The sequence below is a fragment of the Sinocyclocheilus grahami genome, unplaced genomic scaffold, assembly GCF_001515645.1.
Source record: "Sinocyclocheilus grahami isolate Dianchi unplaced genomic scaffold, SAMN03320097.WGS_v1.1 scaffold939.1, whole genome shotgun sequence".
Taxonomy (NCBI): Eukaryota; Metazoa; Chordata; class Actinopteri; order Cypriniformes; family Cyprinidae; genus Sinocyclocheilus; species Sinocyclocheilus grahami.
The window spans coordinates 71,987-84,122 of NW_015506118.1; the positions used below are offsets into that span (position 1 = coordinate 71,987).

A 12,136-nucleotide genomic window follows, 5' to 3' on the forward strand; every position below is an offset into this window, starting at 1 on the left:
AAACTCGAAAGCATAACAACTGAAGGTCTATGAAACGTCAGGGTTTTTTTAAACAATGGCACTTTAATGTTTTAACTCAACTTTTTGTGCAATCATATAGCCTATGAAGCGGCAGCAGACGGCAGAGGATTTCGCTTGCTCTTAAAGCCTTCCTCAAACATCTACATTCACAAATAAAACTATGATTTTTGCAAAAAGAATGATTAATTATCAACTGAGAATTTGTTATTCATATGGTCTGGTGGTCATATGGCGTATGCCTGCGAATATACGAGACAAACTGCATTCCATATAGCTTTCGTACGGGACGCTTCTTTGATCCCTTAAATTCGGGACATTTCTATATAATGCGGAATGGTTGGCAGCCCTATCACAGGCTGTACTCTGCGAATTGTAATTGTTTAAATGAATGTACAGACACAGTATGTTATTTACAAGTGTGGGGACTCTAGACTCAAGATAAGCATACAGAGATTTTGCTGAATCAGTGTTTGTGTTTTTGTGTGTTCATTTACATACAGGTTGTTGATGTGTTCATCTGTGCTCCTGGCTGCTGATTGGCTAGAACCAGATATCACAGTATTGATAAACTGTATAAATGCATTCTGAACCAGCTGTGAAAGAATCAGGCAGATTCTGCTGACAGGCCACAGAGAGTTCAGAAAGGTTTCTTGTTCTGGATTTGAAGAAATTGTTCCTTAGAGCAGTCTTACTGGCTCTGGTTCAGTTTTACTTTACAAACCAAACAGAATTAAATCAGTATTTTAATCCATCAGGCCAGTGCTGCAGCAATGCATCAGTTCATTTCCATGATGTTTTCACTGCTAGTCATTACTGGGCTGCAGGTGAGTGTTGAGTCCGCAAGAATACGTTCTGAGCGAAGCATCGACAGACATTACAGATCAGAGCTGGCTGTGCCGAATGGAGGGAGATGGGGGTCGTGGGGTCCGAGGGAAATGTGTCCAACTGGAACATACACCGCAGGGTTCAGTCTAAAGGTAAGCTAAGAATTGACTTAATTACAGTAGTATGGGGTTTGTTTAATGCTTGAAAGTGTAAGCCGGTGACTGAGGGTTGAAGGTTCAAACCCTTAGAAAAAATCAACTCTGGAATTGCGTTTACTGATTCAGTTCCAGGTATTTCTAAGGAAACTGCACCTGCTCGAGTTTGACTGCTTTGCTTAATACTAAAGAAATGTGAAGGTTAGTCCAGGGATTCCCAGCCCTGTTTCTGAAGATACACCAACAGTGAACGTTTTTGATTCAACTGAACACATCTTTAGTAGACATCCAAAATGTGTGATGGTGTACTTCCAGGAACACTACAGGTTTGGAGTTAAGATTACTCCTTTTCTCTTTCTTATGTCTTAGTGTTTTCTTGTTTTGTTTTGTTTTTAAGGTGGAAGATCCTATTCAAGGAGATGACACTGCACTCAACGGGATTCGTCTTCACTGTGTTGATCCGTCTAAAGGCTCATCAAACTCGTATCACAGCTACGCCTCAGTTCAGTCAGATGTAGGCAGGTAATGGGCTAAAGAGTCTAAAGAGTAATAATGTAGCAGGTTTGCAGTTATTAAGAATTGTTACATTAAGAGTACGAGGCAGTTTTTTCATAAGCTAGACAAATAAATTTTCTTAAAAATAATGATTGGTTTGATCAATAAAACTGTGTTTTTTCTTCAGCTGGGGTCGGTGGACTGATATCAAATGGTGTCCTTCTGGATTCTTGACTGCTTTTCAGCTGAGAGTCGAGAAATCTCAAGGAGATGGTGACGACACGGCCGCAAACAACATCATGTGAGTTTGTGATGTGCTAAAAATGTGGTGCTCTAAAATGACTGGTCTTTTACAAATTGCTAGTAAATCACTCATTATGCTTAACTATCATCACCAAATCTTACTGGAACTGATTGCAGGGCTCCAGACTGCAACTAAAAATATTAATTCGTGAGTAATATTTTTGCTGAAGTCACCACTGGCAACTATATAAATGTACATGTTTAAAAATGTGCATGTAATGCCTTTTTTTCCTGCTTTTTTTACGATCACATAATTTGAGACAATGCACATCAAAGTTTTGGTGAGAAAACGACCAGCGCTAACGGTGCACTTGCTAAAAGCAGATCTGGTTGTGGCATTGGTGGTACTGTGATAATACTGTATACCGTGATAAAGCTTTAGCAATTATTGCAACAGGAAAATCTGATAGCGTCGCGTGCCTAGCTCCCACTTTAAGTGAACCTTAGTTCCCATGACATCTAAAGTACAAGATGGATTAAAATGCTGATAAACGCATGAAAAGATGAGACCAACACATGTATGACTAATGTTAAAGTGTTAAATTATAAAAAGAGAAAATTTATTCTGTGGCACCTAAATTTTTTTTTTAGGTGCAAGTCAAATGGCAAGTTCCAAGAGTTTGTTTTGTTGGTACTGATTGAAACAACATTTTATCATGTTTTTACACCCAAACTTCTTCCAGGTTAAAATGCAGTGGAGGGCCTTTACTGCAGGGTGACGGCACACGCTGGGGTGATTGGGGCGATTGGAGTAATACATGTGAAGGAAAAGCGATTTGTGGTATCAAGACGCAGATAGAAGAGCCACAAGGACGAGGAGACGACACCGCTCTCAATGACGTGCGCATGTTCTGCTGCGATTAAGGTGATGTGAACGCAATCAAACACTCGGATCACAGCTGTTTGGAAGATCTCTGTGATGTTAGTGCTGGCTTATCTGAGTTTGGCTTTTCTTTCAGGTGTTAGAGGACGACAACAAGAAGACCAAGAAGATCAGATGGATCATAATTGATCAGCATACTGTTATGAGCTCACATTAACCATGTCATACAACAGCTAGTCAAAAAATAAAGCCTGAGATGTGATCAGGACCTCAACACAGAGCAAAGACTGACAGTACATCTCACTTATTGTGTCTTATCAGTTCATGCATTTCAAATCCATGAACTCCATAATCTACATTAACTGTAAAGCTGTATCTATTAAAATATTAATTTAGCTTGAAATGACATTAGTGTTTGTCTGTTGATTAATGTGCTTCTTCGTTGACCTGATTGAAATCATTAACAATTGAATATTTCTTTGCATCTCATTCATTCATTTTTTTTAGCTTTCATGATTGACTAATCAAAAAATGAAGAAATGCTTTGTGAAGAACAGGCACATTTAATGCTTTAATTCAAGCATCAAAGCATGAGAGGAGTCCTTACAATATATAATTAAATTATTTCTGTGAACCCACTAAATATCAAAATAAAAATTGCATTCAATAAAAATTTTCCAAAAGGTCCACGCAATGCCATTTGAAAGGAGTTTTTAAATGTTGTCTAAACAGCTAAAACATCACAATAACCCACAAGTAATCCACAGCACTCCAGTCCATCAATTAACATCTTGAGAAGAAGAGCGAAACAAATCCATCATTAAGACATTTTTAACTAAAATATCCATAATCCATAATTACACTTACTCCAGTGAAAAAGTCCAAAACAGCTCTAGGCAAGGCAAGGCAAGGCAAGTTTATTTGTATAGCACATTTCATACACAATGGTAATTCAAAGTGCTTTACATAAAAGAAAAGAAAAAAATAATCACAACAATAAAACAAGGAATTTAAAAACTTTGAAAATGATTTAAAAAATTGATTTAAGAGGTTTAAAATTAATTTAAGAAGACGATTATACATATAATATAGTGCAATCAGTTCGGACATCGCACAGTGCTCATTCAATAAATGCACAGCTAAACAGATGAGTTTTGAGTCTGCATTTAAATGTGACTAATGTTTTAGCACATCTGATCTCTTCTGGAAGCTGATTCCAACTGCGGGTGGCATAATAACTAAAAGCACATTCCCCTTGTTTTGTGTGAACCCTCTGTATTTCTAACTGACTCGATCCTAATGATCTGAGTGGTCTGTTCGGTTTATATTCAGTGAGCATATCTGCTATATATTTAGGTCCTAGGCCATTGAGTGATTTATAAACGAGTAAAAGTACTTTAAAATCAATCCTAAATGTAACTGGAAGCCAGTGTAAGGACCTGAGGACTGGTGTGATATGCTCAGATTTTCTGGTTCTAGTCAGAATTCTGGCAGCAGCGTTCTGGCTGAGCTGCAGCTGTCTAATGGTCTTCTTGTGAAGGCCGGTGAGGAGACCATTACAATAGTCCACCCTGCTGGTGATAAAGGCATGAACAAGTTTCTCCAAGTCTTGACTGGAAACAAAACCTCTAATTCTTGCAATGTTTTTGAGATGATAGTATGCTGATTTAGTTACAGCTTTGACATGACTACTGAAACTAAGCTCTGTCTCCAGAATCGCACCAAGATTCCTGACTTGATTTTTAGTTGTTAGACCCCTAGAGTCAAGGTATGCATTCACCTTGAGAACTTCATCTTTGTTTCCAAATGCAATGACTTCGGTTTTTTCTTTGTTTAACTGAAGAACGTTCTCGCACATCCAACTGTTAATTTCATCAATGCATTGGCAGAGGGAGTCAATGGGGCTGTAGTATAAATCGTTACATGATCTAACCCCTATTTATCTATCTGAATTGTTGTCTCCATATTCTCCCTCCAGATGTTTAAGAGCCAAAAAAGTTATGTAGCGTCAGCATTGACAGTAAATTTGTTGAAATTATAGGGGTCATATGATGCTAAAAAGAACATTATGTTGTGTATTTGGTGTAATGAAATGTTTGTGGTTTACGGTAAAAAAAACATTATTTTCCACATACTGTACATTATTGTTTCTCCTCTATGCCCCGCCTTTCTGAAACGCGTCAATTTTTATAAAGCTCATCGGTCTGAAAAGCGAGGTGTGCTGTGATTGGCCAGCTATCCAGTGTGTTGTGATTGGCCGAATACCTCAAGCGTGTGACGGAAATGTTACGCCCCTCACCATAATGTGCTGCCGTGTCCCGGCCGGCGCGACGAGACAAAAACATTAAAACCCATTATAAACGAGGCATTTGTTGCATCCAGTGGGGACATAATTACGGATTATAATGACTTATATTAAATACTTATAGTATATTGATATACTGTCTTTTTACGCGTTGCGTTGCATCACGCCACATAAACATAAAACTCTGTCTGCATTTGTGATCGGAGAAATGACAAACAACAAGCGCTACTCTACACTGCTCAAAACTCGAGTTTGAATCGTCAGTGGCAGCTGCACACATCTGAATATTTGTGTTACAGTGTTGTAAATACAACTTAACCACTGACTTCTAGTCGTGTCCTCTTTTGGAAGACCAAACAAAGTAGTTTTGCTTTCACAACACCGCGGCCTAAAGTAAGCTTGAGTGAGCTGGACCCCGGGCTGGACTCCGCTTCGTCCACGTTGAAAGCCGATCCGATCTGATGTATTTCCTCAGCGACCAGCACGGATCAGCTCCAGGCATGACGAAGCAGATATCGTCCTCATTTGGAAGACCAAACAAAGTAGTTTTGCTTTCACAACACCGCGGCCTAAAGTAAGCTTGAGTGAGCTGGACCCCGGGCTGGACTCCGCTTCGTCCACGTTGAAAGCCGATCCGGGCGTTATGCAAATCTTCCCACATAGTGATGTAGACATGTGGGGGCGTGTTTAAACGAGGCGTTTTAGGTAGGCGTGGCTGACTCTGAACTTTTATAAAGAATATCTCTTTGGATTTGAGACTTTAGTCTTTGCAACTTTACAGATCTTCTTTATGCACCAAGAGCTTGTAACACTCCAAAGAGAAAGGACCAATTGAAATCGTATCATGTTACCCCTTTAATAAAATTATATATATTTTTTTGTAATGTAAAATAAAACTATATAAGTTACATATACAAAATATATTATTTTATAATTACCATAGAACATAGCCTAATGAGTCAGCTTACATCACCTTCATAAATTGAATAACAGAAAAAGCAAAAACTCAATGATGCACATTCTTTATTCATCATTTTGTATATGTAGAGTTTAAAAAATTGTTGAATTATACATAGAAAAGTTAAATCGCCATCTTGTTTCGACCAAAGTGACTTGAACATACCTGACGTCGTTATTAGGTCACCATGATTTCACCAAGTACAACATGTTCCTGGAACAACATTCCTAACAACCAATCAGAATTGAGAACTTTTCAGTAAATGTCTGTTTTAGGCTTACAATCAGGGTTAGGTGCTTCTATACCCTTGTTAAGCATCATTGCACACTGTTTTTAGGAATAAATTATGGGTAGGGTTAGGTTTAGGGTTAGGGATTGGGTTAAGCCTATATTTTTGGACAGTTATGCTGATCCAGGACTCTTGTCTTACTTGGCAAAATCACGGCGACCTCGTTATTACGACTTGTCAAGTCGTAAGTAGGAACATCCCAGGAGGACTTGAATGCATTGGCTGGCTCCATTGCATCCAACACGTTTTCTCACTGACACACCTCCAACTCGGAAACTCGGGTCTTAAAGAAAATTTAGAGTTTCCCACTCATAAAAACGACTTTGTGGTGGCGTTCATGTGCACTCAACTCGTAAATACGATCTATCCGACATGACTTGAAGGCACCTCAAGCACACGTCAATGTCCTGTAAATGCACACACAAACCATTAGTGTCCTTGGAAAGTGTTTTACTTGGTTAAATTCCCATCAAATGCGGAGTTACTGCTTTGATTTTGTAATTTGAGCGTACAGAGAAAAATACTAAGCATGTTTTGCAACAGAGAATATAAACTCGACAAAAAAAACAACTGCCTCAAATTTACTTAGATTTGCATTTCATGTATCAACATTTGCGAGGAAAAGACCAGCTAAAATCATCATTTACTCACCTTCATTCAAACCTGTATGATTTTCTTTCTTACGAGGTGCACGAGACAAATTTAACTAGAAATATTTTCAAACAACTTGACTTTTGAAGTCGTAGTAATTTGCATGAGGAAAGAAAGAATCAGTGTTTATCCATATAATCCTTCAAGATAATGCAAAAGTAAATGTAAATAACACGCTTTAGAAAAACACTGACTGATCGGGTCAAATGCATGTACCCTTTGAAACCGCTTTGCTTGATAGTTTACATTACCTTTCATGAGGTTTTAAAGACAAATATACTGTAAAGCAAATTCCTTTAAATTAATACTTCATAAAAAAAAAATTAACCTAATGTAGTATTCCATCACTTGCTCACCAATGGATGCACTGCAGTGAATGGGTGCCATCAGAATGAGTCCAAACAACATCACAATAATCCACATCACTCCAGTCCATCAGTTAATGTCTTAAGACAAAAGCGGAAACAAATCCAGCATTAAGAAAGGTTTGGTCCATAATCTATACTAACGTTTCCTCCAGTGAAAAAGTCCAGCTCTGCTGATGTCCATGAGTTCCAGACTTAAGACACTAAAGTCACTGCCGGCAAAGGATTCAAGAAAATATTAAAAATTAACATTAGATGCAGGTCCAATTACATATGAGCCGCTGAAAATGGGGGGGGACGGTTTATAAAAATGGCTGTAATTCCTAAGCATTTGGTGTTATATTTTTGTTCAACCCCTTGAATTAAAGCTTAAAGTCTGCACTTCAATTTCATCTCATTTTAATTCTATTCTGGTGGCATACAGAGCCAGAATTATGAAAATAGTGTCAGTGTCCAAATATATATAGACCTGACTATGCGTTTTAAGATCACTTTTGATGACGATTATATGATCTTTGAATCAGTTTTCAAATGCAAAATATTTAAAGTACCTGAAGTATACTTGCAATAGTTCCACTTTAGCACAAATATACTTCAGTAGATCTTTAGTTGGACTTCAGCACTATACTTCTGCACAATTAAAGTGCATTAAGTACAAACTAGTTCTAATTTAGCAGACTTTAAAGTACGCCAGTTTAATATACTAAATACAATTGCAGGGTATTTTTAGTACATTATTTATAGTATACTTGCATGAAAAAATGTATTTCAAATACATGCAAGTATATTTTTTTTAATAGGCTGGAAATATGCCTGTTCACAAAGCATTTCTGTCAAAAAATAAATTTAAAAAATGCGCAAAGAATTTCAATTAATGATTTCAATCAGATCAACGAAGCACATTAAATCAACAGACAAACAGTCATTTCAAGTTAAATTGGTATTTTAATAGATTGGGACATAATTCATGGGAGTCCAGGATAATGAAATGCATGAACTGATAAGACACAAGTGAGATGTACTGTCAGTCTCTGCTCTGTGTTGAGGTCCTGATCACATCTCAGGCTTTGTGTGACTGGCTTTTATAGGTCAACGTGAGCTCATAACAGTATGCTGATCAATTGTGATCTTCTTACTGTCGTCCTCTAACAACTGAAAGAAAAGCCAAAGTCAGATAAGCCAGCACTAACATCACAGATCCAAACAGCTGTGATCCAAGTGTTTGATTGTGTTCACATCACCTTAATCGCAGCAGTACATGCGCACATCATTGAGAGCGGTGTCGTCTCCTCGTCCCTGTGACTCTTCTACCCGTGTCTGGATACCACAAATCCCTTTTCCGTCACATGTATTACTCCAGTAGTCCCAGTCGCCCCAGCTTGTGCCTTCACCCACTACAGAAGGCCCATGACTGCATTGGAACCTGGAAGATTGGGTGCAACATAACAAAAATGTGGTTTCAATCAATATTAACGAAACAATGCAAAACAAGAGAAAAAGGCATTAAATGCACATATTTAAACCATAACATTTATACAGTACCTCAGCAAACATTACTCCTGTATTAATATTTTTAGTCACAAATGCAACCATTTTAGTCAGTCTGGAGCCCTGCAATCAGTTCCAGTAAGATTAGGTGATGATAGTTAAGCATAACAAGTGATTTACAAGCAACTTGCAAAAGACTAGTCATTTAGAGCACCAAATTAGATTAAAAGGACTTTTAGCATAGCACAAACTCACATGATGTTGTTTGCGGCCGTATCGTCACCATCTCCTTGAGGCCTTTCGACATTCAGTTTAAAAGCAGTCATCAATCCAGAACGACACCATTTGATATCAGTCCACCGACCCTGGCTGAAGAAAAAAAAAAAAAAAAAAGCCTTTGATCAAACCAATCATTTAAGAAAATGTATTTGTCTAGCTTATTTAAAAAAAAGCTTTAGCCCATTACCTGCCCACATCTGACTGAACTGAGGCGTAGTCACGAATAGAGTTTGAGACTTTAGACACATCAATGCAGTATAGGCGAATCCCATTGAGTGCGGTGTCATCCCCTAGAGTACGATATTCCACCTTAAACAACAACAACAACAACACTAAAGACACTGTATTAGAAAGAGATGAGTGATCTTAACTCCAAACCTCTAGTGTTCCTGGAGGTCCACCTACATCACACACTTTGGATGTCTACTAAAGAGGTGTTCGGTTGAATCAAACGTTCACTGTTAGCATATCTTCAGGAACAGAGCTGGGAATCCCTGGACTAACCCAATCCATAGTAACATTCAACTTGGTTTCTTTAGTATGAATCAAAGCAGTCAAACTCGAGCAGGTGCAGTTTCCTTAGAAAAATCTGGAACTGAATCACTAAAAGTAACTCCAAAGTTGATTTTTTCTAAGGGTTTGAACCTTCAACCCTCAGTCACCAGCTTACACTTTCAAGCATTAAACAAACCCCATACTACTGTAATTAAGTCAGTGCTTAGCTTACCTTTAGACGGAATGCTACAGCATACATTCCAGCTGGACACATTTCCCTCGGACCCCACGACCCCCATCTCCCTCCATTCGGCACAGTCAGCTCTGATCTGTAACTTCTGTCCATGCTTCGCTCAGAACGTGTTCCTGTGGACTCAACACTCACCTGCAGTCCAGTAATGACTAGCAGTGAAAACATCATGGAAATGAACTGATGCATTGCTGCAGCACTGGCCTGATGGATCAAAACACTGATGAAAATAATTCTGTTTGGTTTGTAAAGTAAAACTGAACCAGAGCCAGTAAAATTACTCAAAGGAACAGTTTTTTCAAATCCAAAACAAGAAACCTTTCTGAACTGCCTGTGGTCTGTCAGCAGAAATAATGTTTTCATTAACAAGGTTCAGGAGGAGCACGATCAATCAATCAATTCGGCACAGGTGGAGCTCGATAGTTAATCACCTTAACTAGCACAATACGAAAATTCCTTTTGAAAAACAAAAAACAATGGCTTTGTTTTAAGGCACTTACATTTATGAATATAAAAATTACCCAAAATTATTCAGTGCATCTTGAGTATGTACATCTTCCATTATTAGACTAAAAATTATATTATTTTTAGAAAATTGAGAAGACAGCTTCATTGAAACTTTAAGCCACTCAAATGTATCAGACCAAAAGGCTCTACTGAATGAACAGTCAAAGAATAAATGTACAGTCGTTTCAATATCAACATATAAAGGTACAATTATTGTGATCAATATTAAATCTATATCTAAGAAACTCTAAAGATGGGTAGATATCATTAAAACTGTTAAATGTACTTCCTTGGCTTTGGGGGGTATGGGAAAGGAGAGATACATGAACTGTCTTCTTAATTTAAAAATAGAGCTCTTGGGAAAAAAGATATTTCACGTTATTTCGACTAGCTTGATTTGGACATTTATCTTGGGTCAATAAAGTCCTTATTAATATATTTGGCAGGCTACTCCTAATAAAATCTTGCCCATTTATTATCAAAGAAGGTAAATGAAGAGCTTCAGTTACGTTGGGCACCATATTTCTAACCAACAGTACAAAGGCCTTTGGAATACAGTTCAATACGCTATTATATTGCTTGTAATGACAATGGATATTATATTTTTCACAAAAAGTACTGTGATCCATAAAATAACCATCTTTCCCTAGCAGGTGAACAACAGACCAGACACCTCTCTTCCACCAATCTCTATCTGATTATTTCTATCTATCTATCTATCTATCTATCTATCTATCTATCTATCTATCTATCTATCTATCTATCTATCTATCTATCTATCTATCTATCATCTGATTATTTCTATCTATCTATCTATCTATCTATCTATCTATCTATCTATCTATCATCTATCTATCTATCTGATTATTTCTTTCTATCTATCTATCTGTCTATCTATCTATTTATCTTCAGTCTGATTATATCCATCTATCTATCTATCTATCTATCTATCATCTGATTATTTCTATCTATCTATCTATCTATCTATCTATCTATCGTCTGATTTTATCTATCTATCTATCTATGACAGACTGTATTGGCTTCAAAACATTCAAACTTTAAGCTTTTAAACTACTTTAAACTTCAAACTGTTTCAGTCTGGAAACCATCAAACTTAAAACTTTTTAAACTTCTTAAACTTTTCAAGCTTTTTCAAGCTTTCTGGTCCGACTTTCTCAAGCCAACTTAAAGTTTGTCTTGACTAACTTTTTTATCTAGTTCTATTTCTCATCCCATTTTAGGGATAGCTCGGAGCCCTCCCTCTGGACAGAAATTGCTCAATCCAGTTATATGGTAGTGTGAACTCGTGAATCTGCCTGATTCTTTCACAGCTGCTTCAGAATGTATTTATACAGTTGATCAATACTGTGATATCTGGTTCTAGCCAATCAGCAGCCAGGAGCACAGATGAACACATCAACAACCTGTATGTAAATGAACACACAAAAACACAAACACTGATCCAGCAAAATACCTGTATGCCTATCTTGAGTCTAGAATCCCCACACTTGTAAATATGTAAATAACACATTCATTTAAACAATTACAATTCACAGAGTACAGACTGCGATAGGGCTGCCAACCATTCCGCATTATAGCATTATATCCCGAATTTAAGGGATCAAAGAAGCGTCCCGTATGAAAGCTATACGGAACGCAGTTTGTCTCGTATATTCGCAGGCATATGCCGTATGACCACCAGACCATATGAATAACAAATTCTCAGTTGATAATCATTCTTTTTGCAAAAATCATTGTTTTATTTGTGAATGTAGATGTTTGAGGAAGGCTTTAAGAGCAAGCGAAATCCTGCTGCTGCTTCATAGGCTATATGATTGCACTCAAATTGGAGTTAAAAAATTAAAGTGCCATTGTTTAAAAAAACCCTGACGTTTCATAGACCTTCAGTTGTTATGCTTTCGAGTTT

The 12,136-nt window shown here is 37.4% G+C and overlaps 2 protein-coding genes across 2 annotated transcripts; one reads left to right on the forward strand and one right to left on the reverse strand.

Annotated features, from left to right (window-relative positions):
- Positions 1 to 643: 643 nt before the first annotated feature.
- Positions 644 to 2,902, forward strand: LOC107564472 (vitelline membrane outer layer protein 1-like). The gene is made up of 5 exons (XM_016249565.1): positions 644 to 998; positions 1,399 to 1,523; positions 1,684 to 1,797; positions 2,483 to 2,664; positions 2,759 to 2,902. Exons 1-4 carry the CDS (start codon positions 792 to 794, stop codon positions 2,661 to 2,663), a joined length of 627 nt encoding a protein of 208 aa, XP_016105051.1. The 5' UTR covers positions 644 to 791; the 3' UTR covers position 2,664; positions 2,759 to 2,902.
- Positions 2,903 to 8,330: 5,428 nt separating this feature from the next.
- Positions 8,331 to 10,040, reverse strand: LOC107564471 (vitelline membrane outer layer protein 1-like). Its single transcript, XM_016249564.1, has 5 exons — positions 9,685 to 10,040; positions 9,145 to 9,266; positions 8,934 to 9,047; positions 8,432 to 8,613; positions 8,331 to 8,342 (listed from the first exon to the last, which is right to left on the reverse strand). The coding sequence occupies exons 1-4, from the start codon at positions 9,889 to 9,891 to the stop codon at positions 8,433 to 8,435; spliced, it is 624 nt and encodes a 207-aa protein (XP_016105050.1). The 5' UTR covers positions 9,892 to 10,040; the 3' UTR covers positions 8,331 to 8,342; position 8,432.
- Between the last annotated feature and the right edge of the window lie 2,096 nt (positions 10,041 to 12,136).